The sequence below is a fragment of the Triticum urartu genome, chromosome 4A, assembly GCF_056163025.1.
Source record: "Triticum urartu cultivar PI428250 chromosome 4A, HENAU_Tu73, whole genome shotgun sequence".
NCBI classification, from domain to species: Eukaryota; Viridiplantae; Streptophyta; class Magnoliopsida; order Poales; family Poaceae; genus Triticum; species Triticum urartu.
Window position 1 is genome coordinate 64,332,317 of NC_141876.1, and position 23,363 is coordinate 64,355,679.

Here is a 23,363-nt window from a genome sequence, read left to right on the forward strand (position 1 = left end):
CGAAACCGGGCTACTTCGCCGACGAGGTCGACGTCGTGCGCGCCTCCTTCACCGACGCCCAGCTCGCCCTCCCCGAGTACGCCGTCGACAACATAACGGTGTGGACAGCGTACTTCCAGCGCCGGCAGCAGCAGAGGATGGCGTCCATCAACGAGGCGTCGGTGGTGGGCGGACCGAAGAACAGCGAGGGACGCCACCTGCGGTGGGGTGCCCCCGCCCGCACCCTCGAGGGCGTTCTGATGTACCTCGAGGGCGGCAACGACCCGCCGTTGGCATACCCCCCGGCGAAGGCGGCCGCCACGGCCACGGCTCACCGCCGACGCGACGGGCAATGGTTGCCCAGGAGGTTCGGCGCCTCCTCTTCTTCCTCCTCCTCCCGCTCTTCCTCACACTCGTCCGGCGCTCCGGCGCTGCTCGGCGTCAAGGCCGAGCCCGCGGCGGAGACGCCGCTCGGCCGGCGCACTCGCAGTGCCGGCATCGTCATCAATGAGGGCGGCCGGCGCGCCCCCTCGTCGGCTCCTCCGCGTTTCGTCAAGCCCAAGACGGAGCCGGGCCTGGCGCCGATGAAGACAGAGCCGGGCCTCCCCGCGGTGAAGACGGAGCACGGCGGCGACGTCGAGCTCGACGATGACGCGGCCCTAGAATAGGCGCGCGCGGACTCCCTGAAGATGGCGAGGGAGCGCCAGTGCGCCGCCCTGCGGCGATTCGCACAGCGCCACCGGGGCCGCGCCGAGGGAGGAATCGTCGTCATCGAGGACAGCGACGACGACGCCGCGCCGCCGCCACCAGCCCGCATAGGCAACGCCGGTCAGGGGTCCACCAGGGACGGCCGCGTCAAGGAGGAGAAGCCGGACGACGACGACGACGGCGACGATGGCGACTACTCCGCTTTTAACCAGTTCTTTTTTAATTATATATATTATGTAATAAAAACCCGCTTTTTAAATGTAATATATATCGAACTTCGCCAAACTTTGAACTTTGCTATATTTTTTATTTTTTTTAAACGTGCATGGAGACGGCGACTGGGGACTAACTCGGCCCTAGGCCGAGTTTTTGCGCCGGCTCACCCACAGGGGGTGATTTTAGGCGCTCCCTGAAAGGCCAACGGCTAGAGATGCTCTTAGTGCTTCCGTGGCGAGAGATGCAACGAAGGGCATAGTGATTGGCTGGCACCTGCCTTTAGTCCTTGCGCAGGCTGCATGCAGCTCCATTTCATCGAAGCTTGTGCTATTGCCGGGCGCTTGATGAAGCGCCGGCTCCCTTCTCTTTTATTTTCTCTTTTCTCCAGGTAAGATTTTGCTGACGTGGAACATCTTATAGTCTGCTGACTAGGACCTATTATACTTGCTCTAAAGTAGAAAAAATTGATCTCACATCACACAGTAATCAAGATCAATAACATTTAACACATGGTTTACTCACTTCATACATGTACTTAACTCACCGAGGTTGAGGTAGTTAAAAAGGAGAAAGATGATGGATTGCACCTTTTCACTGCATTTTTTTTACCCCACTCCATAATGTGTCATAATTTTTTTTATAATGTGCACTTATTTATCGAACAAGTACTTCAGGTAAAAGCGGGCTACCAAATAAATCAGTGAAACACGGAGGTAGATTATGCCGGAGGATACGCAGGCTGTGTGCTGATCAAGTGAAACACGTTGGCAACAGTAAAGGCGATCACTACCATCAGAAGCGCCATGACCGGTCTCGTTTCGGCATTATCGCAGGCGCTATAATCTTTCCTCATCCGATTCACCATGAACAGCCACACAACGGCCAAGAACCCCTGCAGAATTCAGTTAGTTATATACACACCGGGCAAATTCAGTTTCAGGTAGCACATCGAACGCATCACGACTTGCTATTTTTTGTGGGGGGGCTTCGTGGTTAGTTACCTGGAAAAAGCGCCGGCAGCCGGACGTTTCCACGCCCCCATCGTCCGCCGGCGACGCCGTGCCGTGTTCTTCGGGTACGCCCTTCTCGACGTCCAGCAGCGGCGCCGCCTCGCAGCCGGACGCGTCGCACGGCGTCGAGGAGATCCGCTGTGCCATTGGGGGAAGAGAGACGGCGACGAGCGAGGCTTTACCCTAACTCTTTTCTTTCCGCCACACGCGCGAGTTTACTCTGGAAACCTAAATCGACGTGACGTGCGAGTTTTTTTTTGTGTGTGTCGAAGGAAACGTGGCGTGCGAGTTGGTATTTGAGACGTATGCGCCGTGTGTCCGTGTAAATAATCCCTGTATTTCTCAATCATAGGGCTTTAAAATTTAAAATACACACGCATGCGAAGAGATAAGAGGCAGCTCGCAGGGGCAAACCAGGAAAGTTGAGATAATCAGGGAAATCGCGCAGAACATATATAAGGGATAATAAAACAGAACCTTGGTTCAGTTTTTTTTCTCTGAACACTGTACAATACAATGACAGATGCTCATGCACACCCCATGAACACGCATACGCACACACTATTCCTACATGCACCTCCGAGATGTTGGGTCGGCACAACATCTTGAGATTGATGAGCACGCACCTGCTCAGCCCTACTTTACCATTCATTCACAATGTGATCTGTGTGTTCATTTGCACCCGAAAATGCCTAAAAATCACACGTAAGCTGTGCACATCGGCACGTTGATGGTTGTAAAAGCCGTTCAACAGTCTACTGACCTCGATGTAGCTTTTATTATGGTTGAGGTGCTTCGTATTTTTGATGAAATTTTATACTCCCCCGCACATGCGTCGGATATTTTTCCAAAGAAAAGGTGCGCATGGCCTGTAAGAAAACGATGTGCTTTGTTACCATCCTTGAGGACCGAGCGATCGACTTGAATGAAGGATCCATGAACGATGATCCATTGCTGCTCGTTTAGTACGTGTGGGTGCTCGTGCGGTTCTGAAGGAGCCGACATACGTTTTTCAGGGCTACAGCCACACTCCCATTTTTGTTGGTGCCTTCTCGTCCTGCTCAGACGGTGACCGATGACCGTCTTTTCCTTCATGGATCTTCGCCACAAATTTGCCCTGTCGCTGGCCGCCGTCTGCATCAACCCCGCAAAACAACGTTTGACGAAGACCGCCGTCCGGATCAACCTCCGCCGTCCGCTGGCTTCCTAGTATTTTCGCCCCACCTGCGCCCCTCTCCCTCCATTCGCGAGCTCTCCTCCCCTCCCTCCCTCGTCCCGTGCTTCGGTCTCTAGTTCGCCGGTGAACTGAAGAGCTGTGTTGGCCAAGAAGGCGGCACAAGAGAGACCAGGGTATTTCTTTCAAACTTCCAAACATCTGGCAGACAAAAGTGGCTGCATACTGGTGTTTTTTTGCTTCTTGATGTGTTTGTTGGAATGTGCAAGAACAGGGGTTTGAGTGTATGCAACAACAAAAAATTCGACAACAGTATATACGCGACAAATGATGCTATCCTCGTTTGCGGCAATCTCCTCATCCTCTGGAAATGACTTATCAGGGTTGGGTGCCCGACAGTCCCGACGATGGCACCGGAGACGCGTCCGCAGCCGAGTTCGGTCCGCGCAGGAACCGGCGAAGTTGCAGTACAGGAAGCTGGGAGATTCAGATCTCCTTATCAGCGAGATAACTCTTGGAACAGTATGTGCATAGTTGAACTATCATGTTTCTAATGTTGTCGTTGTTGTCACATTTCTCTTTACATCCTAGTCTGAATATTACTTCTTTTAGATGACCTTTGGAGAACAAAGCACAGAGAAGGAATCACATGATATGCTATCTTATTCTTTTGATCAGGGCATCAACATACTCGACACCGCAGAAATTGTCAGTCGACATTCCTTGCTTCCCTTCAACCACTGTCTCATTTTCTGAAGTTGATCCCAATTGTAATTGAAATATTTTCATTGCCTTTTAGTACCCAATTCAACCCAAGGAGGAGACTCAAGGGAGGACTGATCTATATGTAGGCAGGTGGATGAAATCCAAGCCACGAGATAAAGTAACCTAAAACAACCTAGAACAGCCTTATAATTTGTTTGTAGTTTCCGAATCCATTTGTAGTCCCCTGATTTCCTCTTCAGATAGCATGTTTGAATGGTGTCACTGAAACACGGCACCTGCCCAATTTATATTCTGTTTCTGACCAGGTAATTTTGGCCACCAAAGTTTCTGGTTATTCAGATCGCACTTTTCTTCGGGACAATGCAGAAATGGTGCGTGTTGATGCTCCAAATATAAAGGAAAGTGTCGAAAAGAGCCTTTCACGCTTATCTACAGACTACATTGATTTGCTTCACATACACTGGTAAGTGTTTATTTTGAAGATTATTCTTGATCAGAATAACTTCCACATCTTGTTCCAGATTGATCCATACACAATCATATTGCATACTTTGCATTTCCTTATATAACTTGGAAAATTGTACATCTGAGTTCTATTTTCCATCCTTTGGGAGTCTTTTTGTCGTCTTATATAGACTGTTTTCAGCACACATCCTTCATTTAAGCATAATTGTGTTAGTTCTTTCATTATTCACATACAATTTTTTCAGGTAGGATATTATTTTGTTTGTAGTACTAATATGTTTTCATTATTATTTTACTTGAAAAAAAGACAACCTTAGCTCCAAAGGTTTGCTTCATGTCTTCAGGCCAGATAGGTATGTGGCACTATATGGCGAATTCAGTTATGATTCAACTAAATGGAGGCCAAGCGTCCCATTTGAGGATCAGTTGAAAGCTCTTCAGGAACTAATTGATGAAGGAAAGGTAATACTTTTTTTTTGAAACAACAAAATAATTAACTGAACACAACCTTAGTATGGATTCATCTTCCCCTAGGATTTGGTGCATGTATTTTGCACTTTTATAAAAAAACATGTGTATTTTTTATTGTAATAATAGCCTAGATTTATTCTAGATTATGACCATATATGATTGATGCGTTCATGGGCGCACATTTTGAATATGCAGAAGACAGCCAAAGATAGCAGATTGGTAACCGCAGACCAGTATATAATTCCCTGTTGGTCTCTTCTAATATAGGTACGATACATCGGCGTTTCCAATGAAACCTCGTACGGGGTAATGCGGTTTGTACAGGCTGCAAAGCTTCATGGACTTCCGAAGATTGTGAGCATCCAGAACGGTTACAGTCTACTTGTGAGATGCAGCTTCGAAGGTGAAGCAGAGATGTCGACCAAGATCTATTCATTTTCAGTCACTTGAACCCTATGGTATAATGGAGTCTGCACGCTTTGTTTTGTCGCAGTTGATCTTGCTGAGGTTTGCCACCCAAACAACTGCAACATTGGGCTGCTCGCCTACTCCCCGCTCGGCAGCGGTGTTCTGACCGGAAAGTATCTGGATGATAGCTGTGGCAACAGCAAGAGTTTCAGGCTAAATCTCTTCCCTGGATACATGCAGCGCTACAACGCCCCTCTGGCTAAGGTACACACACACACACTCTGGACCACTACAACCAAGTACTCCCTCTTATAGTGACCTAAAACGTCTTACATTTGTGTGTTTACAGAGGGAGTAGTATATTGCCATTCGAAATTATGTGCAAATAATTTTCTTGTGTTGTTTTGACAGGAAGCAACGAAGGAATACCTCAAGGTCGCGAAGAAGCATGGGCTAACTCCGGTCCAGCTTGCCCTGGGCTTCGTCCGTGACCGCCCATTCACAGCTAGCACCATCATCGGAGCGACCACCATGGATCAGCTGAAGGAGAACATCGAAGCGTTCACCAGCGCTCCACGGCCTCTGCCGCCACAAGTTCTTGATGACATTGAGACTGTTTTCAAGAGATACAGAGACCCAGCAGTCCTCTAGATGGTTTTTCAGCTTTCTCTGAAGCAAATAACAGCAACCCTCAGTGGATACAGACCAAGGGAACAGTTTGCTATCATGCAATTTCATATAGCAATTAGCTGTTAGCGTATATTATTGTTCTGGATAAACATTACTAGCTAAGAGTTAATAAAGTGCATCGGATGTCCAGATTCCCTCCATTGCAGCACTGAATGCACACGAGTTACAACCCACACTATTCAGCATTTGCACACAAGGACCAAATCCCATAGTCCGACGAGTCATGCGATTGAGTTCTCTACCATCTATACACACACACACACTTCCATTCAGTTTTACAGTCAAGCATAATCAGTGCAGGAGACCCGCCTTATCAGTCATCTTGCAGAATTCAGTCATCCATTCGCCTGCCTTTGTGTGTCCTGCTCATCATCGTCACATTCGTCAGAGTAGTTGAAGGCTTGAGCGTTCCATCTTGGGTTTGTCAAGCGCCCTCTGCCATCCCTGCGACCACTCTCTGCTGTTTGCTGGTCAATCAATTCGAGCTGCTTTCTTACCCAAGGAGGGTCATCTGGATGAAGCCATAGCTGCTCACGGGTGTCCTTGTGCTTAAAATCAGGGCAACTGGCATATGGTTTGTATTGCCGGTTATCCCACCACTCGTAAGGGCTGGCAAAGAAGACCTGCCACAGACGAAGCCTTTCTCTGTACTTGATTTCTTCAAGTGTTTGACCTAATTGATACAACAGAAGACAGTAAGAGATTAGATAAGAGACAAAAGGACTACAATACAGAACAGGAATGAACAAAGTCAACTGAGAAGTACATACTATCCACAGATGGTGTTGATGCCGGATCTACCGAGTCTTTATCATTCCTAGGCTTCTTGGGATCATGAACGTAATTCAGTTCCTTGACGTGGATCTATGGAATAATGGATTTCGTATTAGGAAAGTATAGACGATACAAAGCATACAAAAGTATTTTCAAGACCAACAATAACACATAGCAACACAGGGAAACAATTGTTACTCCCTCCGATCCAAATTAATTGTCGCAGTTTTAGTACAAGTCTGTACTAAAGCTACGACAATTAATTTGGATCAGAGGGAGTAACATATTTTGTAGTTATTGAAGTAGAAACAATTTTGTATGCGTCGTATATGGTCAAAGATAGTGGAAGTAACTACGACTACACAAGTATACACAAGAGGAAGGATGTGGTAACATAAAATCAGGGCTAGGACAGGACCACTAATGGTAAGAGCACCAAACCGATCTTCTAAATGATCTCTAGAAGAAAGCTGTATATCTCAGAATGGTACAGCATCATCTGTTCGTAAGAAGTTGCAATCGCTCAACAACTGACTAACCTTATAGCACATATACTTTTCACCAGTTCCACTGACTTTATGATAAGAGTTCAGAAGACCAGATACATGTACAAGGTCATTGTACTTCAAATGCTTCAGGCACACATTTGCCATAGCGCCCTTCATCTGCAATGTCACACTGTTCAAATTGTTTACACTGTAAGTATGGTGATAGAAATTTGAGACCACAAAATTACAATAATCATGAGTTGGAACAATCATATAACATTGCGAAGATGTAATTAAGTTTACAGGCTCTATGAAAACATGATCTTTGTACTATTAGATTAATGTTTTGCTTGGTGGATATAGCTAGAGTTACATCCCGAGGTGCTTCTATGTTTCACCTCTCAAGAGTTGCACAAATTTTTGACGGAGTGAAGCACGTAAGTCATCCCAAGCTCCAAAAGATACCGTGCATGAATATGTCTCTCTTAATATAGTCCTTGCAGATTACATTTTGGAAATACAACTTTCTACCTGCGCTGTTTCTACCACCACAAGCATTGAATTTGCTCCCTGACAGGATGGACCTAAGTTAAGTACATCCTACTAACTTGGGTATGACACTGTCCAACAGTCTACTCATACACCTGTGTTTCCTTTTCTTTCATATAAGAAGGTTACTCTGTTGTGCCTACATGGAACAATACGCCTACCGCAATTGGACAATGAAAACTTTTCTGCTTGATACTGCAGTAGACATTTGTGCTAACCCGAGAATACCACAAAGCTGTATGTTTCTACCATGTTTAGAACCAATAATCCTCAGTTGAAGCAACAGATAGTTATTACTTATTACTACTATCTACAAAATACAGTTAACCAGGCAAGAACATAGTAATATAAAGCAGAATATAATCCAATCGATCAGACATGGTAATGAAGGCTACCATTTTTTCTCCCCCGCAAAGATCAAGATCTTCTGCACCAAAACAGCGAGCATGAACAAGAGAAAGCCGCGACCTATTTGGGTGGGGGGAGGTGGGGAGTATGAGAGGGAACAGTAACTGGAAGTTGGCAGAGGTCGACGAGGACGCGGAAGAGGGCGTAACGCAGAGGAAGGTGTAAGCCTTCGGGTCCTCCTCGGAGCTGTTCCGGTGCAGGCGCACCGGCGCGTTGAGGCGGCCGATGAGGCTGCACGAGTTGGAGCTGACAATATCCTTCTTACGCGCGACAGGAGGAGCCCGCAGCATCGACATGCGGTACGCCATGCTCTCCGCCTCCTCCCCTCCGCCGATGCCTCTGCCATGGTGGAGGAGGCGCCGCCACGCGGCGGCCGCCGGCGAGCGCGCGGCGGCGGCGGCGAGGGATCGCAGCATACCTGTCCAGCCGGCCGGATTGGGGAATGCCCGATTGGTTTCTGGACTTTTAGAGTGCGAGGCCTTGTGGGCCTTTTGCTTTACCGGGCCTTCCATGATTTTTTTTTTGTTGAAACTTCTGATGAATAAGGAGTGGGCCGAATTCTAAAAAAACATGTTAAACTCAGACCCTCTTTTTTTTCAGAACCTTTTTGGGAAAAGAGTGGGCCTTTCAGAACAAAGAAAAACAAAATTCTCAACTCCTCTCTCTTCCTCTTTTTGTGTGACTGTATGCGGGTTCATCATTGGCCTTTTAAAACTAGCATCAGGTGCATCAGGGGCGGACCTATATAGTGCTGAGTGGGTGCCAGGCCATAAATTAATTTTTAAAATTTCAATAGGAATTGTTTGCATCCTAAAAGATTTTTTGGAAATTCTTCAAATTTGTACAATAAGTGCTCCCGCCCCAATGATTTATCCCACTCCACAAAATTTCTAGGTCGGCCCTTGAGGTGCATACACATAGACCTGCGTTTGGGCTTTTCTTACCAAGTACCTCCATTTTTTCCATAAAAAAAAGACCTCCATTTTTTGGGAGGAGCCAGTTATAAGGGCAAACAAAGATAAGTAGATAACTAAGCGCCAAACTCAAAAAATAAGATATCTAAGCGCCATATGCTATGTATGGATGTCCCAAATTCCCCTACAATCCTTTTGCTAGGCGCGAAAAATCCCCAGAAAATAGGGAGGAGTGAGAATAAACACCTCAAGGTGACGTGTCAGACCGAAGCAACCAACATTCAAAAGATACTACCCTCTAAATAATATGGACATCTGTAAAGAAAAAACACATCATTAAGAAATTTCATTTGCGGGTATAGGGTGATAAATATTTGGAAAGGTCCATGAACACCGGCTACTCAAAATAGGAAGATTATGATGGCGAAGGTAGATGTGTTGATTAACCTAGAAATGGTATAATGGATGATATTACTTTGTGATTTATTCTTGCCAATTGATGCGAACTATATTTTAGTTGCATCCTAGGAGGATTTGTGGAACGGTATTACATGAAGTTTGACTTGTTCTCATTGTCAAAAAAGTTTCACTTGTTTTTGGTGCGATAGATGTACCCCATAGAATGAAACCACCAATTTGGTTGAAGAGACCGTGATTGATGAAAATGAGGAGTGAGATGCTTGTGATATGCTACGAAACCATAACAAGTAAAGTGGACACTACTTTATTCAATTTATATTTCAAATTGATTCATTCTCTTTCTTTTGAACTATAGGTGATGTTGTAGCTAATATTATGTGCAACAGTGCATGGCGAATTGAGATGATGTATATAGTGTTGGAAATATATCCTAGAGGCAATAATAAAAGCATTATTATTATATTTCCTTGTTCATGATAATTGTCTTTATTCATGCTATAATTGTGTTATCCGGAAATCGTAATACATGTGTGAATAATAGACACCAACATGTCCCTAGTAAGCCTCTAGTTGACTAGCTCGTTGATCAACAGATAGTCATGGTTTCCTGACTATGGACATTGGATGTCATTGATAACGAGATCACATCATTAGGAGAATGATGTGATGGACAAGACCCAATCCTAAACATAGCATAAGATCGTATAGTTCATTTGCTAGAGTTTTCCAATGTCAAGTATCTTTTCCTTAGACCATGAGATCGTGTAACTCCCGGATACCGTAGGAGTGCTTTGGGTGTGCCAAACGTCACAACATAACTGGGTGACTATAAAGGTATACTACGGGTATCTCCGAAAGTGTCTGTTGGGTTGACACGGATCAAGACTGGGATTTGTCACTCCGTATGACGGAGAGGTATCACTGGGCCCACTCGGTAATGCATCATCATAATGAGCTCAAAGTGACCAAGTGTCTGGTCACGGGATCATGCATTACGGTACGAGTAAAGTGACTTGCCGGTAACGAGATTGAACGAGGTATTGGGATACCGACGATCAGATCTCGGGCAAGTAACATACCGATTGACAAAGGGAATTGTATACGGGGTTGCTTGAATCCTCGACATCGTGGTTCATCCGATGAGATCATAGAGGAGCATGTGGGAGCCAACATGGGTATCCAGATCCCGCTGTTGGTTATTGACCGGAGAGCGATCTCGGTCATGTCTACATGTCTCCCGAACCCGTAGGGTCTACACACTTAAGGTTCGGTGACGCTAGGGTTATAGGGATATGTATATGCAGTAACCCAAATGTTGTTTGGAGTCCCGGATGAGATCCCGAACGTCACGAGGAGTTCCGGAATGGTCCGGAGGTAAAGAATTATATATAGGAAGTGCTACTTCGGGCATCGGGACAAGTTTCGGGGTCACCGGTATTGTACCGGGACCACCGGAAGGGTCCCGGGGGTCCACCGGGTGGGGCCACCTGTCCCGGGGGGGCACATGGGCTGTAGGGGGTGCGCCTTGGACTACATGGGCCAAGGGCACCAGCCCCAATAGGCCCATGCGCCTAGGGTTTCAAGGAGGGAAGAGTCCCAAAGGGGGAAGGCACCCCTAGGTGCCTTGGGGAGGAGGGATTCCTCCCCTTGGCCGCACCCCCCTAGGAGATTGGATCTCCTAGGGCCGGCGCCCCCCCCCCCCTTGGCCCTCCTATATATAGTGGGGAGATGGAGGACTTCTTACCTTGATCTTTGGTGCCTCCCTCTCCCTCTCCAACACCTCCTCCTCCTCCATAGTGCTTGGCGAAGCCCTGCCGGAGTACTGCAGCTCCATCACCACCACGCCGTCGTGCTGCTGCTGGAGCCGTCTTCCTCAACCTCTCCTTCCCCCTTGCTGGATCAAGAAGGAGGAGACGTTACGCTGACCGTACGTGTGTTGAACGCGGAGGTGCCGTCCGTTCGGCGCTAGGATCTCCGGTGATTTGGATCACGTCGAGTACGCCTTCCTCATCCCCGTTCTTTGAACGCTTCCGCGCGTGATCTACAAAGGTATGTAGATGCAATCCAATCACTCGTTGCTAGATGAACTCCTAGATGGATCTTGGTGAAACCGTAGGAAATTTTTTGTTTTCTGCAACGTTCCCCAACAGTGGCATCATGAGCTAGGTCTATGCGTAGTTCTCTTGCACGAGTAGAACACAATTTGTTGTGGGCGTTGATGTTGTCAACTTTCTTGCCGCTACTAGTCTTATCTTGCTTCAACGGTATTGTGGGATGAAGCGGCCCGGACCAACCTTACACGTACGCTTACGTGAGACCGGTTCCACCGACTAACATGCACAAGTTGCATAAGGTGGCTGGCGGGTGTCTGTCTCTCCTACTTTAGTTGGAGCGGATTCGATGAAAAGGGTCCTTATGAAGGGTAAATAGAAGTTGACAAATCACGTTGTGGCTTTCACGTAGGTAAGAAAACGTTCTTGCTAGAACCCTACTTCAGCCACGTAAAACTTGCAACAACAATTAGAGGACGTCTAACTTGTTTTTGCAGCAAGTGCTTTGTGATATGATATGGCCAAAGTTGTGATGAATGATGAATGATATATATGTGATGTATGAGATGTTCATGCTATTGTAATAGGAATCACGACTTGCATGTCGATGAGTATGACAACCGGCAGGAGCCATAGGAGTTGTCTTTATTTTTTGTATGACCTGCATGTCATTGAGAAACGCCATGTAAATTACTTTACTTTATTGCTAAACGCGTTAGCCATAGTAGTAGAAATAATAGTTGGCGAGCAACTTCATGGAGACACGATGATGGAGATCATGATGATGGAGATCATGATGTCATGCCGGTGACAAGATGATCATGGAGCCCCAAGATGGAGATCAAAGGAGCTATGTGATATTGGCCATATCATGTCACTATTATTATTTGATTGCATGTGATGTTTATCATGTTTTTCATCTTGTTTGCTTAGAACGACGGTAGTAAATAAGATGATCCCTCATAATAATTTCAAGAAAGTGTTCCCCCTAACTGTGCACCGTTGCGACAGTTCGTTGTTTTGAAGCACCACGTGATGATCAGGTGTGATAGATTCTAACGTTCACATACAACGGGTGTAAGATAGATTTACAAATGCAAAACACTTAGGTTGACTTGACGAGCCTAGCATGTACAGACATGGCCTCGGAACACAGAAGACCGAAAGGTCGAGCATGAGTCGTATAGAAGATACGATCAACATGAAGATGTTCACCGACGTTGACTAGTCCGTCTCACGTGATGATCGGACACGGCCTAGTTAACTCGGATCATGTTATACTTAGATGACTAGAAGAGGGATGTCTATCTAAGTGGGAGTTCATTGAATAATTTGATTAGATGAACTTAATTATCATGAACGTAGTCTAAAATCTTTACAATATGTCTTGTAGATCAAATGGCCAACGTAGCCCTCAACTTCAACGCGTTCCTAGAGAAAACCAAGCTGAAAGACGATGGCAGCAACTACACGAACTGGGTCCGGAACCTGAGGATCATCCTCATAGCTGCCAAGAAAGATTATGTCCTACAAGCACCGCTAGGTGATGCACCCGTTCTCCCTGCAGAACAAGACGTTATGAACGCTTGGCAGGCACGTACCGATGACTACTCCCTCGTTCAGTGCGGCATGCTTTACAGCTTAGAGCCGGGGCTCCAAAAGCGTTTTGAGAGACACGGAGCATATGAGATGTTCGAAGAGCTGAAAATGGTTTTCCAAGCTCATGCCCGGGTCGAGAGATATGAAGTCTCCGACAAATTCTTCAGCTGTAAGATGGAGGAAAATAGTTCTGTCAGTGAGTACATACTCACAATGTCTGGGTTACATAACCGCTTGACTCAGCTGGGAGTTAATCTCCCGGATGACGCGGTCATTGACAGAATCCTTCTGTCGCTTCCACCGAGCTACAAGAGCTTTATGATGAACTTCAATATGCAGGGGATGGAAAAGACCATTCCTGAAGTATTTGCAATGCTGAAATCAGCAGAGGTAGAAGTCAAAAAGGAACATCAAGTGTTGATGGTGAATAAAATCACTAAGTTCAAGAAAGGCAAGGGTAAGAAAACCTTCAAGAAAGACGGCAAGGGAGTTGCCGCGTCCGGCAAGCAAGCTGCCGGGAAGAAGCCAAAGAATGGACCCAAGCCCGAGACTCAGTGCTTTTATTGCAAGGAAAGTGGTCACTAGAAGCGGAACTGCCCCAAATACTTAGCGGACAAGAAGGCCGGCAAAACGAAAGGTATATGTGATATACATGTAATTGATGTGTACCTTACCAGTACTCGTAGTAGCTCCTGGGTATTTGATACCGGTGCGGTTGCTCACATTTGTAACTCAAAACAGGAGCTGTGGAATAAGCGGAGACTGGCGAAGGACGAGGTGACGATGCGCGTCGGGAATGGTTCCAAGGTCGATGTGATCGCCGTCGGCACGCTGCCTCTTCATTTACCTACGGGATTAGTTTTAAACCTCAATAATTGTTATTTAGTGCCAAGTTTGAGCATGAACATTGTATCAGGATCTCGTTTAATTCGAGATGGCTACTCATTTAAATCCGAGAATAATGGTTGTTCTATTTATATGAGAGATATGTTTTATGGTCATGCTCCGATGGTGAATGGTTTATTCTTAATGAATCTCGAGTGTAATACCACACATGTTCATAGTGTGAGTACCAAAAGATGTAAGATTGATAATGATAGTCCCACATACTTGTGGCACTGCCGCCTTGGTCATATAGGTGTCAAACGCATGAAGAAGCTCCATGCTGATGGACTTTTAGAGTCTCTTGATTATGAATCATTTGACACGTGCGAACCATGCCTCATGGGTAAAATGACCAAGACTCCGTTCTCAGGAACAATGGAGCGAGCAACCAACTTATTGGAAATCATACATACTGATGTGTGCGGTCCAATGAGTGTTGAGGCTCGCGGTGGCTATCGTTATGTTCTCACCCTCACTGATGACTTGAGTAGATATGGGTATATCTACTTAATGAAACACAAGTCTGAGACCTTTGAAAAGTTCAAGGAATTTCAGAGTGAGGTTGAGAATCAACGTGACAGGAAAATCAAGTTCCTGCGATCAGATCGTGGAGGAGAATACTTGAGTCATGAGTTTGGCACACACTTAAGAAAATGTGGAATAGTTTCACAGCTCACGCCGCCTGGAACACCTCAGCGTAATGGTGTGTCCGAACGTCGTAATCGCACTCTATTAGATATGGTGCGATATATGATGTCTGTTACCGATTTACCGCTATCTTTTTGGGGCTATGCTTTAGAGACTGCCACATTCACTTTAAATAGGGCTCCGTCAAAATCCGTTGAGACGACACCGTATGAATTATGGTTTGGGAAGAAACCTAAGCTGTCGTTTCTGAAAGTTTGGGGATGCGATGCTTATGTCAAGAAACTTCAACCTGAAAAGCTCGAACCCAAGTCGGAAAAATGCGTCTTCATAGGATACCCTAAAGAAACTATTGGGTATACCTTCTACCTCAGATCCGAAGGCAAGATCTTTGTTGCCAAGAATGGATCCTTTCTAGAGAAGGAGTTTCTCTCGAAAGAAGTAAGTGGGAGGAAAGTAGACCTTGATGAAGTATTACCTCTTGAACCGGAAAATGGCGCAGCTCAAGAAAATGTTCCTGAGGTGCCTGCACCGACTAGAGAGGAAGTTAATGATGATGATCAAGATACTTCTGATCAAGCTCCTACTGAAATTCGTAGGTCCACAAGGACACGTTCCGCACCAGAGTGGTACGACAACCCTGTCTTGGAAATCATGTTGTTAGACAACGGTGAACCTTCGAACTATGAAGAAGCGATGGCGGGCCCGGATTCCGACAAATGGCTAGAAGCCATGAAATCCGAGATAGGATCCATGTATGAAAACGAAGTATGGACTTTGACCGACTTGCCCGTTGAGCGGCGAGCCATAGAAAATAAATGGATCTTTAAGAAGAAGACAGACGCGGATGGTAATGTGACCATCTATAAAGCTCGCCTTGTCGCTAAGGGTTATCGACAAGTTCAAGGGGTTGACTACGATGAGACTTTCTCACCGGTAGCGAAGTTGAAGTCCTTCCGAATCATGTTAGTAATTACCGCATTTTATGATTATGAAATATGGCAGATGGACGTCAAAACGGCATTCCTTAATGGTTTCCTTAAGGAAGAATTGTATATGATGCAGTCGGAAGGTTTTGTCGATCCTAAGAATGCTAACAAGGTGTGCAAGCTCCAACGCTCGATTTATGGGCTGGTGCAAGCATCTCGGAGTTGGAACATTCGCTTTGATGAGATGATCAAAGCGTTTGGGTTTACACAGAATTATGGAGAAGCCTGTGTTTACAAGAAAGTGAGTGGGAGCTCTGTAGCATTTCTCATATTATATGTAGATGACATACTTTTGATGGGAAATGATATAGAACTCTTGGACAGCATAAAGGCCTACTTGAATAAGAGTTTTTCAATGAAGGACCTTGGAGAAGCTGCTTATATATTAGGCATCAAGATCTACAGAGATAGATCAAGACACCTCATAGGTCTTTCACAAAGCACATACCTTGATAAGATATTGAAGAAATTCAATATGGATCAGTCTAAGAAGGGGTTCCTGCCTGTGTTGCAAGGTGTGAAATTGAGCTCAGCTCAATGTCCGACCACGGCAGAAGATATAGAAGAGATGAGTGTCATCCCCTATGCCTCAGCCATAGGTTCTATTATGTATGCCATGCTGTGTACCAGACCTGATGTAAACCTTGCCGTAAGTTTGGTAGGAAGGTACCAAAGTAATCCCGGCAAAGAACACTGGACAGCGGTCAAGAATATCCTGAAGTACCTGAAAAGGACTAAGGAAATGTTTCTCGTTTATGGAGGTGACGAAGAGCTCGTCGTAAAAGGTTACGTCGACGCTAGCTTCGACACAGATCTGGATGACTCTAAGTCACAAACCGGATACGTGTATATTTTGAATGGTGGGGCAGTAAGCTGGTGCAGTTGCAAGCAGAGCGTCGTGGCGGGATCTACATGTGAAGTAGAGTACATGGCAGCCTCGGAGGCAGCGCATGAAGCAATTTGGGTGAAGGAGTTCATCACCGACCTAGGAGTCATACCCAATGCGTCGGGGCCGATCAAGCTCTTCTGTGACAACACTGGAGCTATTGCTCTTGCCAAGGAGCCCAGGTTTCACAAGAAGACAAGGCACATCAAGCGTCGCTTCAACTCCATTCGTGAAAATGTTCAAGATGGAGACATAGATATTTGTAAAGTGCACACGGATCTGAATGTAGCAGATCCGTTGACTAAACCTCTCCCTAGAGCAAAACATGATCAACACCAGAATTCCATGGGTGTTCGATTCATCACAATGTAACTAGATTATTGACTCTAGTGCAAGTGGGAGACTGTTGGAAATATGCCCTAGAGGCAATAATAAAAGCATTATTATTATATTTCCTTGTTCATGATAATTGTCTTTATTCATGCTATAATTGTGTTATCCGGAAATCGTAATACATGTGTGAATAATAGACACCAACATGTCCCTAGTAAGCCTCTAGTTGACTAGCTCGTTGATCAACAGATAGTCATGGTTTCCTGACTATGGACATTGGATGTCATTGATAACGAGATCACATCATTAGGAGAATGATGTGATGGACAAGACCCAATCCTAAACATAGCATAAGATCGTATAGTTCGTTTGCTAGAGTTTTCCAATGTCAAGTATCTTTTCCTTAGACCATGAGATCGTGTAACTCCCGGATACCGTAGGAGTGCTTTGGGTGTGCCAAACGTCACAACATAACTGGGTGACTATAAAGGTATACTACGGGTATCTCCGAAAGTGTCTGTTGGGTTGACACGGATCAAGACTGGGATTTGTCACTCCGTATGACGGAGAGGTATCACTGGGCCCACTCGGTAATGCATCATCATAATGAGCTCAAAGTGACCAAGTGTCTGGTCACGGGATCATGCATTACGGTACGAGTAAAGTGACTTGCCGGTAACGAGATTGAACGAGGTATTGGGATACCGACGATCAGATCTCGGGAAAGTAACATACCGATTGACAAAGGGAATTGTATACGGGGTTGCTTGAATCCTCGACATCGTGGTTCATCCGATGAGATCATCGAGGAGCATGTGGGAGCCAACATGGGTATCCAGATCCCGCTGTTGGTTATTGACCGGCGAGCGATCTCGGTCATGTCTACATGTCTCCCGAACCTGTAGGGTCTACACACTTAAGGTTCGGTGACGCTAGGGTTATAGGGATATGTATATGCAGTAACCCGAATGTTGTTCGGAGTCCCGGATGAGATCCCTGACGTCACGAGGAGTTCCGGAATGGTCCGGAGGTAAAGAATTATATATAGGAAGTGCTACTTCGGGCATCGGGACAAGTTTCGGGGTCACCGGTATTGTACCGGGACCACCGGAAGGGTCCCGGGGGTCCACCGGGTGGGGCCACCTGTCCCGGGGGGGCACATGGGCTGTAGGGGGTGCGCCTTGGACTACATGGGCCAAGGGCACCAGCCCCAATAGGCCCATGCGCCTAGGGTTTCAAGGAGGGAAGAGTCCCAAAGGGGGAAGGCACCCCTAGGTGCCTTGGGGAGGAGGGATTCCTCCCCTTGGCCGCACCCCCCTAGGAGATTGGATCTCCTAGGGCCGGCGCCCCCCCCCCTTGGCCCTCCTATATATAGTGGGGAGATGGAGGACTTCTTACCTTGATCTTTGGTGCCTCCCTCTCCCTCTCCAACACCTCCTCCTCCTCCATAGTGCTTGGCGAAGCCCTGCCGGAGTACTGCAGCTCCATCACCACCACGCCGTCGTGCTGCTGCTGGAGCCGTCTTCCTCAACCTCTCCTTCCCCCTTGCTGGATCAAGAAGGAGGAGACGTTACGCTGACCGTACGTGTGTTGAACGCGGAGGTGCCGTCCGTTCGGCGCTAGGATCTCCGGTGATTTGGATCACGTCGAGTACGCCTTCCTCATCCCCGTTCTTTGAACGCTTCCGCGCGTGATCTACAAAGGTATGTAGATGCAATCCAATCACTCGTTGCTAGATGAACTCCTAGATGGATCTTGGTGAAACCGTAGGAAAATTTTTGTTTTCTGCAACGTTCCCCAACATATAGACTAGATGGACCTTGGTTGGTTGCAAAGGTTCGTTCTCGAGCTTTGACACCACTAAAGGTGGCTATTGTTGAATTTGAATTTTGAACCGGTTTGTTGGAGACTGGAGATCACATGAGAGACATTGGATAGTGGGAGGCAATAGGAAGGGAGACATAGGAATTAGGATGACACGGTAGATGGTTGTTTGTTGGTAGCTCATAGGTTTGGTGGTTTGGATGAAACAAGAAAGGTCGGAAAAATGAATGGACAGACAATCACCGACTTAAATATTTACAAGGCGACGGGTTCATAGGTTTGGTGGTTTGGATGAAACAAGAAAGGTCGGAAAAAATGAGTGGACATACAATCACCGACTTAAATATTTACAAGGCGGCGGGCGGTGCGGTGACAGTGGGTGCGCTTCGGCGGGGCTCGTGGAGGTGGTGATGGAGGGTTGGATCCGGATCTGGCCATGGGGGCTCGCAGGTGGGCTTATGGATACATGGTGCGTGGCTTGGGAGGTTGACCAGGGTGAAAGTCATTTCTCCGGTCATGACTGGAGTCGACGATGACGACGCTTGCGAGCGTCTTTTCCTTTTGTTGGCAACTTCGAGGTGTTACCCTCAGCCACATCCTTTACAGTTTTGGGGGAAACCCTAGGTCTGTTCAATTAGACGATAGCGGCGCTATGGAGTTGTATCCTTCCTTGTGGTCATCGTCTTTGGAGATGTTGTTGGATCGTGGCAATGGTTGTGGAAGTTAGCTCTTCTTGGTGTGTCTGCGGAATCACCTTATATTGGTTGTTGCTATGAAGTCGGAGATGCAGGGGCAGAGTCCCTGTGACGATGATAAGACAAGCAGTAAGTGGTCTGATCAGTTGATCTTTAGTGGTGCCATAATTGAATAGTTCCTGTGCAAAGATCTCAGCTAGAATCGAAAACGTGTTATCCTCGGTGTCGGCGGCTTAGTGATTGACATGGACCTTCATGTGACTCACGATGTGGGCTGTGTCGGCGGTCGTCTACGGCAAATAGGAGTCGCTTGCTCAGGAAGAAAGGGTGGCGATGATGTGTACTCGAGGATAAGTGATGACGATGATGTTATTGTGCTATCTCGGTGAGGCTTTCTTCGTAGTGTTGCATAAGAGGTATCTTATGTGTGACGCTTAGCATATCGTGACAATTTTTGCCGGATTCTCTCATTAATTAACTAGACAACTTTCTTTTTCTTCATTAATAGACGAGGCTACTCTGTCGCCTCCATTTCAGGAAAAACAAATAGGAGTACAAGTTAGAGTTGCCCCCGAAGTGTTGTGGTCAATTGATTTGCACTACTTGATTCCTCTGTAATTAATCAAAACAATCATTACTTCCAATCAACCTAGCTACATCAACCGAATTAGTGGTCTTGCTCTCGCTCCGTGGCATGTGCAATGTGCCGCGTATCAAACTGGTGTAGGCTAACCTTTTTTTTTATCGTACTGGTGTAGGCTAACCTTATTTGAATTGGACACATATTTGATCGCCGTAGTAATAATAATCTGAACTACGAGCAACACGTTTACTACCTCTTCCCTCCAATAAAAACACGTTACTACTAGTACTATGCAGGTGTGCAAGCAAGTCAAGACAAAATTTACTATAGTCGTTGTCAGGGATTGCACGTATACACCCAACCTGTCATATCGGTAATGATGATGATATACGGTGACATAAATCGAGGGTGCCTCAAACAATCATACGCGACATCGACGCCAGCTTCAGCACAGTAACAGGTAGCATGACCCGACAAGAATACGAATAACAGTGACCTTTTTTTGAATCACAAATGTGAATAATACAAAAATTAAAAGGTGTGGGATTTGAATTTTTACAGTTTTTTGAGTTTTTCTTACTAGAACAATTCAGATTTATCACAGCTTAACAGCTGTTTTGCTACAGTTTTTTAGAGGCAGATTGGGGTAAGTTCTCTCTTTTTTAGGACAGATTAGGGTAAGTTTTTTCGTGTGTGTCTTGATTATTTTGACAAGTTCGCCGTGATATTTTCTCGCCGTCGAATTAGATGCTTTGTGAAGCACCCGAGCCTCTTTCTCCTACCACCACGTCCTCGTCTCAAAATCCCTCTCCCTCTCTCTATCTCCCCACGCGAAACAACACGAATATGACAACAGGGTCTCCCAGGTAATGGCAACGCTGTCGGCAGCAGGAGCAAGCAAGTAGCATGGCGGGCTGCCCGGCTCCCGCTCCCCCGACCTCCCTTGACGGCATTGAGCCACGGCCTCTCCCCACCCCATTGGCCCGGGCCGCCGCTCTATCCCATAGCCCTCATCTCTCTCTCTCTCTCTCTCTCTCACACACACACACACACACACACAATCAATCAATTCCTCCCCTGAGCCGGCTGTCCCATCCCCTCCCTGCGGTGCCCCTCTACTCCGTTCTCTCCATCCCGGTGAACACAACGCTTTTTGCAATAGCTTCTAGCTCATACCATGAGTCTGTTAGTATAGGGGGAAGGACCTCTTGAATGTGAGTTTTAGAGTCTCACCATCCAAACCTGCCTAATGGTTTTCCCCTGCTCCCTACAGATATAGTAAAGGTCCCAAAACTAAATTGGAAGGGGGGAAGAACCAAATCAGCAATCTTCCCAAAACCTAATTTGTTCACCATTACCAAGAGACCACCCATAACCAAACTTAATAGCCCTAGAGGCCCAAAAAACTCCTTTCCAGAAGGTAGAAGCCTCGGCTCCTTGACAACAGAAGATATTAGGGTAAGGTTTGTATTTGTTATCTATAATAGTTTTCCAAATTTTGTCCTCCTTATGAAATTTGCTGCCAAAGCACTCTCCACTGCACAAACACCCTGGCTTGAGTGGCTTGATCTCCAACACCATAACGCTCTAGTCTCCTCATCCCCGTAAACCTCTTTTCTATGCCACACAATTTCACAGCAAATCCCTACTCTACAGAATATCTCTTTCGTGCTAACAAACAGTGGCTCACATACTTACTTCTGGCTAGACACTTGGCTGGTTCCACAACCCCTTGCCACCTCCTTCCCCCACCTAGTTTCACAGTCCACCTTAGAGCTGGTTAAAGTGGCTAACATTTTGTGTTTCGGTATCCAAGCTAACCTTCGTAATCGCCTCTCCCTCACGGCAGAACAAGAGCTTGTGTCGCTTGTGGCTATTTTGCAGGATTTCATGCCCTCGGCAGGGGAAGATCAATGGTTCCTACGACATGGCATTAGCTTCTCCACCAAGCATGCATACGGTGCCCTCATGGCTCGGCCAGATAACGATCTCATTGCTCCTCTCATATGGAGTGCCAAGGTTCCTCGGAAGCTCAAAGTCTTCGCCTGGCTACTCTTCAAAGACCGCCTCAACACCAGGGTCAACCTTGCACACAAGCATATAATCGATTCAGATATATGCCCCCGGTGTGCTAGGCTACCTGAAGACTCCAACCACCTCTTCATCACATGCCCTCTGGCTAATAGGATTTGGCAACGACTTGGGCTCCTGCCACAAACCAACGACATCACGGACCTATGGGACGTCACTACTCCTCCTCACCTCTCCACCACGGCATGGCCTTCGGTCCTCTTGGCTTTACTATGGATGATTTGGGCAGCACGTAATGACATGGTATTTAGAACGGTCGATCAAAGCTCTGTAATAACCCTTAGGAACCTTATTTCTGCTTTGGACCTCTGGTCTCATCGTCTTGTGCAAACACAAGACAAGGAGGACGTTTTCTCGTGGCGTTCCTACCTCTCTGCACGTTGCACCGTGCCTATGTAATTCTGTACTTACTGCCACGGCAGTCCTTTGAGCAATATATTCAGGTGGGGGAGCTCCCCCTCCGGTGATTCTCAAAAAAAAATTGTCCTCACTACATTCTCTTAATCCAAGCTCCCAGCAGGCAAATGTTAAGATCATGAATATTTCAAATACCTAGGCCCCCAAACTCTTTTTTTATAGAAACCAAAGGCCAATTAGCTAAGTGGAATTTCTTATGACCCTCAAGGCCATTCCATGAGCAATTGGCCATTTGAGTATTGATCATATCTACTGCCCACTTGGAAAACTTTTTAAAGAAGTAGTATATGGGAATGCTTGCTAGACAAGCTTAAGTCAAAGTAAGTCCAGCTGCATAGCACCGTAACTTGATAGGAGTATACAACGTTTTTTGACACTGTCACCTCAAAGTAAGAAATATTCAAAGTCCGTCCACAAGACCACAACACACACGTGCGTGACCAACCTATAGTTGGACGGTTAGGAGAACAATGGTATCCTGAGCAATCAATCCTTTTTCCATTCTTGTTCTGAGGTTGTCGGCTTCCTCCGATGGCACCACTTGCACTCTTTGTCGAGATCTGCAAGGTTTAAGTCCTAGACTTGACATTGGTGTTTGCATTTTTCTGGATTTATTTCAGACTTTCCTGGATGTCCGTTGAGTGTGAGGAGATATTCCCATTGATTACAAGGCGCATGTAGTGACTTCGTCGATATCAATCTCTCGAAGGTGCTCATAAAGGTAGGATGTACGAGTGTGCGTTCATAGGGTTGAATGAATGCTCGTGTATGTGAGCGATTTCCATCGTACTGTGTAAACAAAAAAGACCTAGGCTGGGATGAACGTGTGAGTATTGTATATTGTCATAACGAAAAGAAAAGGAAAGAAGACCCCAATACAAACAGAAATCCCCTTGACAATAATATGCCCGGGCGAGAAAGGGACGGCTCCCAACCTTTTGTCGCATGCACACGGATACGATACA

At 46.3% G+C, this 23,363-nt stretch overlaps 3 protein-coding genes across 5 annotated transcripts; 1 reads left to right on the forward strand and 2 right to left on the reverse strand.

Annotated features, from left to right (window-relative positions):
• Nucleotides 1-1,279: 1,279 nt before the first annotated feature.
• Nucleotides 1,280-2,162, reverse strand: LOC125550659 (uncharacterized). The gene is made up of 2 exons (XM_048713705.2): nt 1,905-2,162; nt 1,280-1,795 (listed from the first exon to the last, which is right to left on the reverse strand). Exons 1-2 carry the CDS (start codon nt 2,058-2,060, stop codon nt 1,622-1,624), a joined length of 330 nt encoding a protein of 109 aa, XP_048569662.2. The 5' UTR covers nt 2,061-2,162; the 3' UTR covers nt 1,280-1,621.
• Nucleotides 2,163-3,107: 945 nt separating this feature from the next.
• On the forward strand, nt 3,108-5,976 carry LOC125550657 (uncharacterized). Of its 3 annotated transcripts, none has more exons than XM_048713703.2 (9): nt 3,108-3,263; nt 3,362-3,609; nt 3,766-3,795; nt 3,887-3,970; nt 4,119-4,276; nt 4,623-4,740; nt 5,017-5,152; nt 5,243-5,421; nt 5,569-5,976. In XM_048713703.2, exons 2-9 carry the CDS (start codon nt 3,415-3,417, stop codon nt 5,806-5,808), a joined length of 1,140 nt encoding a protein of 379 aa, XP_048569660.1. In that variant the 5' UTR covers nt 3,108-3,263; nt 3,362-3,414; the 3' UTR covers nt 5,809-5,976. The 3 variants fall into 3 exon arrangements, with proteins under 3 accessions (XP_048569660.1, XP_048569659.1, XP_087373899.1); XM_048713702.2 differs by having other exon boundaries at nt 3,109-3,263; nt 3,700-3,795; XM_087517773.1 differs by having other exon boundaries at nt 3,115-3,263; nt 3,470-3,609; nt 3,700-3,795.
• Nucleotides 5,957-8,527, reverse strand: LOC125550658 (protein OSB1, mitochondrial). Its single transcript, XM_048713704.2, has 4 exons — nt 8,172-8,527; nt 7,161-7,299; nt 6,618-6,711; nt 5,957-6,520 (listed from the first exon to the last, which is right to left on the reverse strand). Exons 1-4 carry the CDS (start codon nt 8,480-8,482, stop codon nt 6,183-6,185), a joined length of 882 nt encoding a protein of 293 aa, XP_048569661.2. The 5' UTR covers nt 8,483-8,527; the 3' UTR covers nt 5,957-6,182.
• Between the last annotated feature and the right edge of the window lie 14,836 nt (nt 8,528-23,363).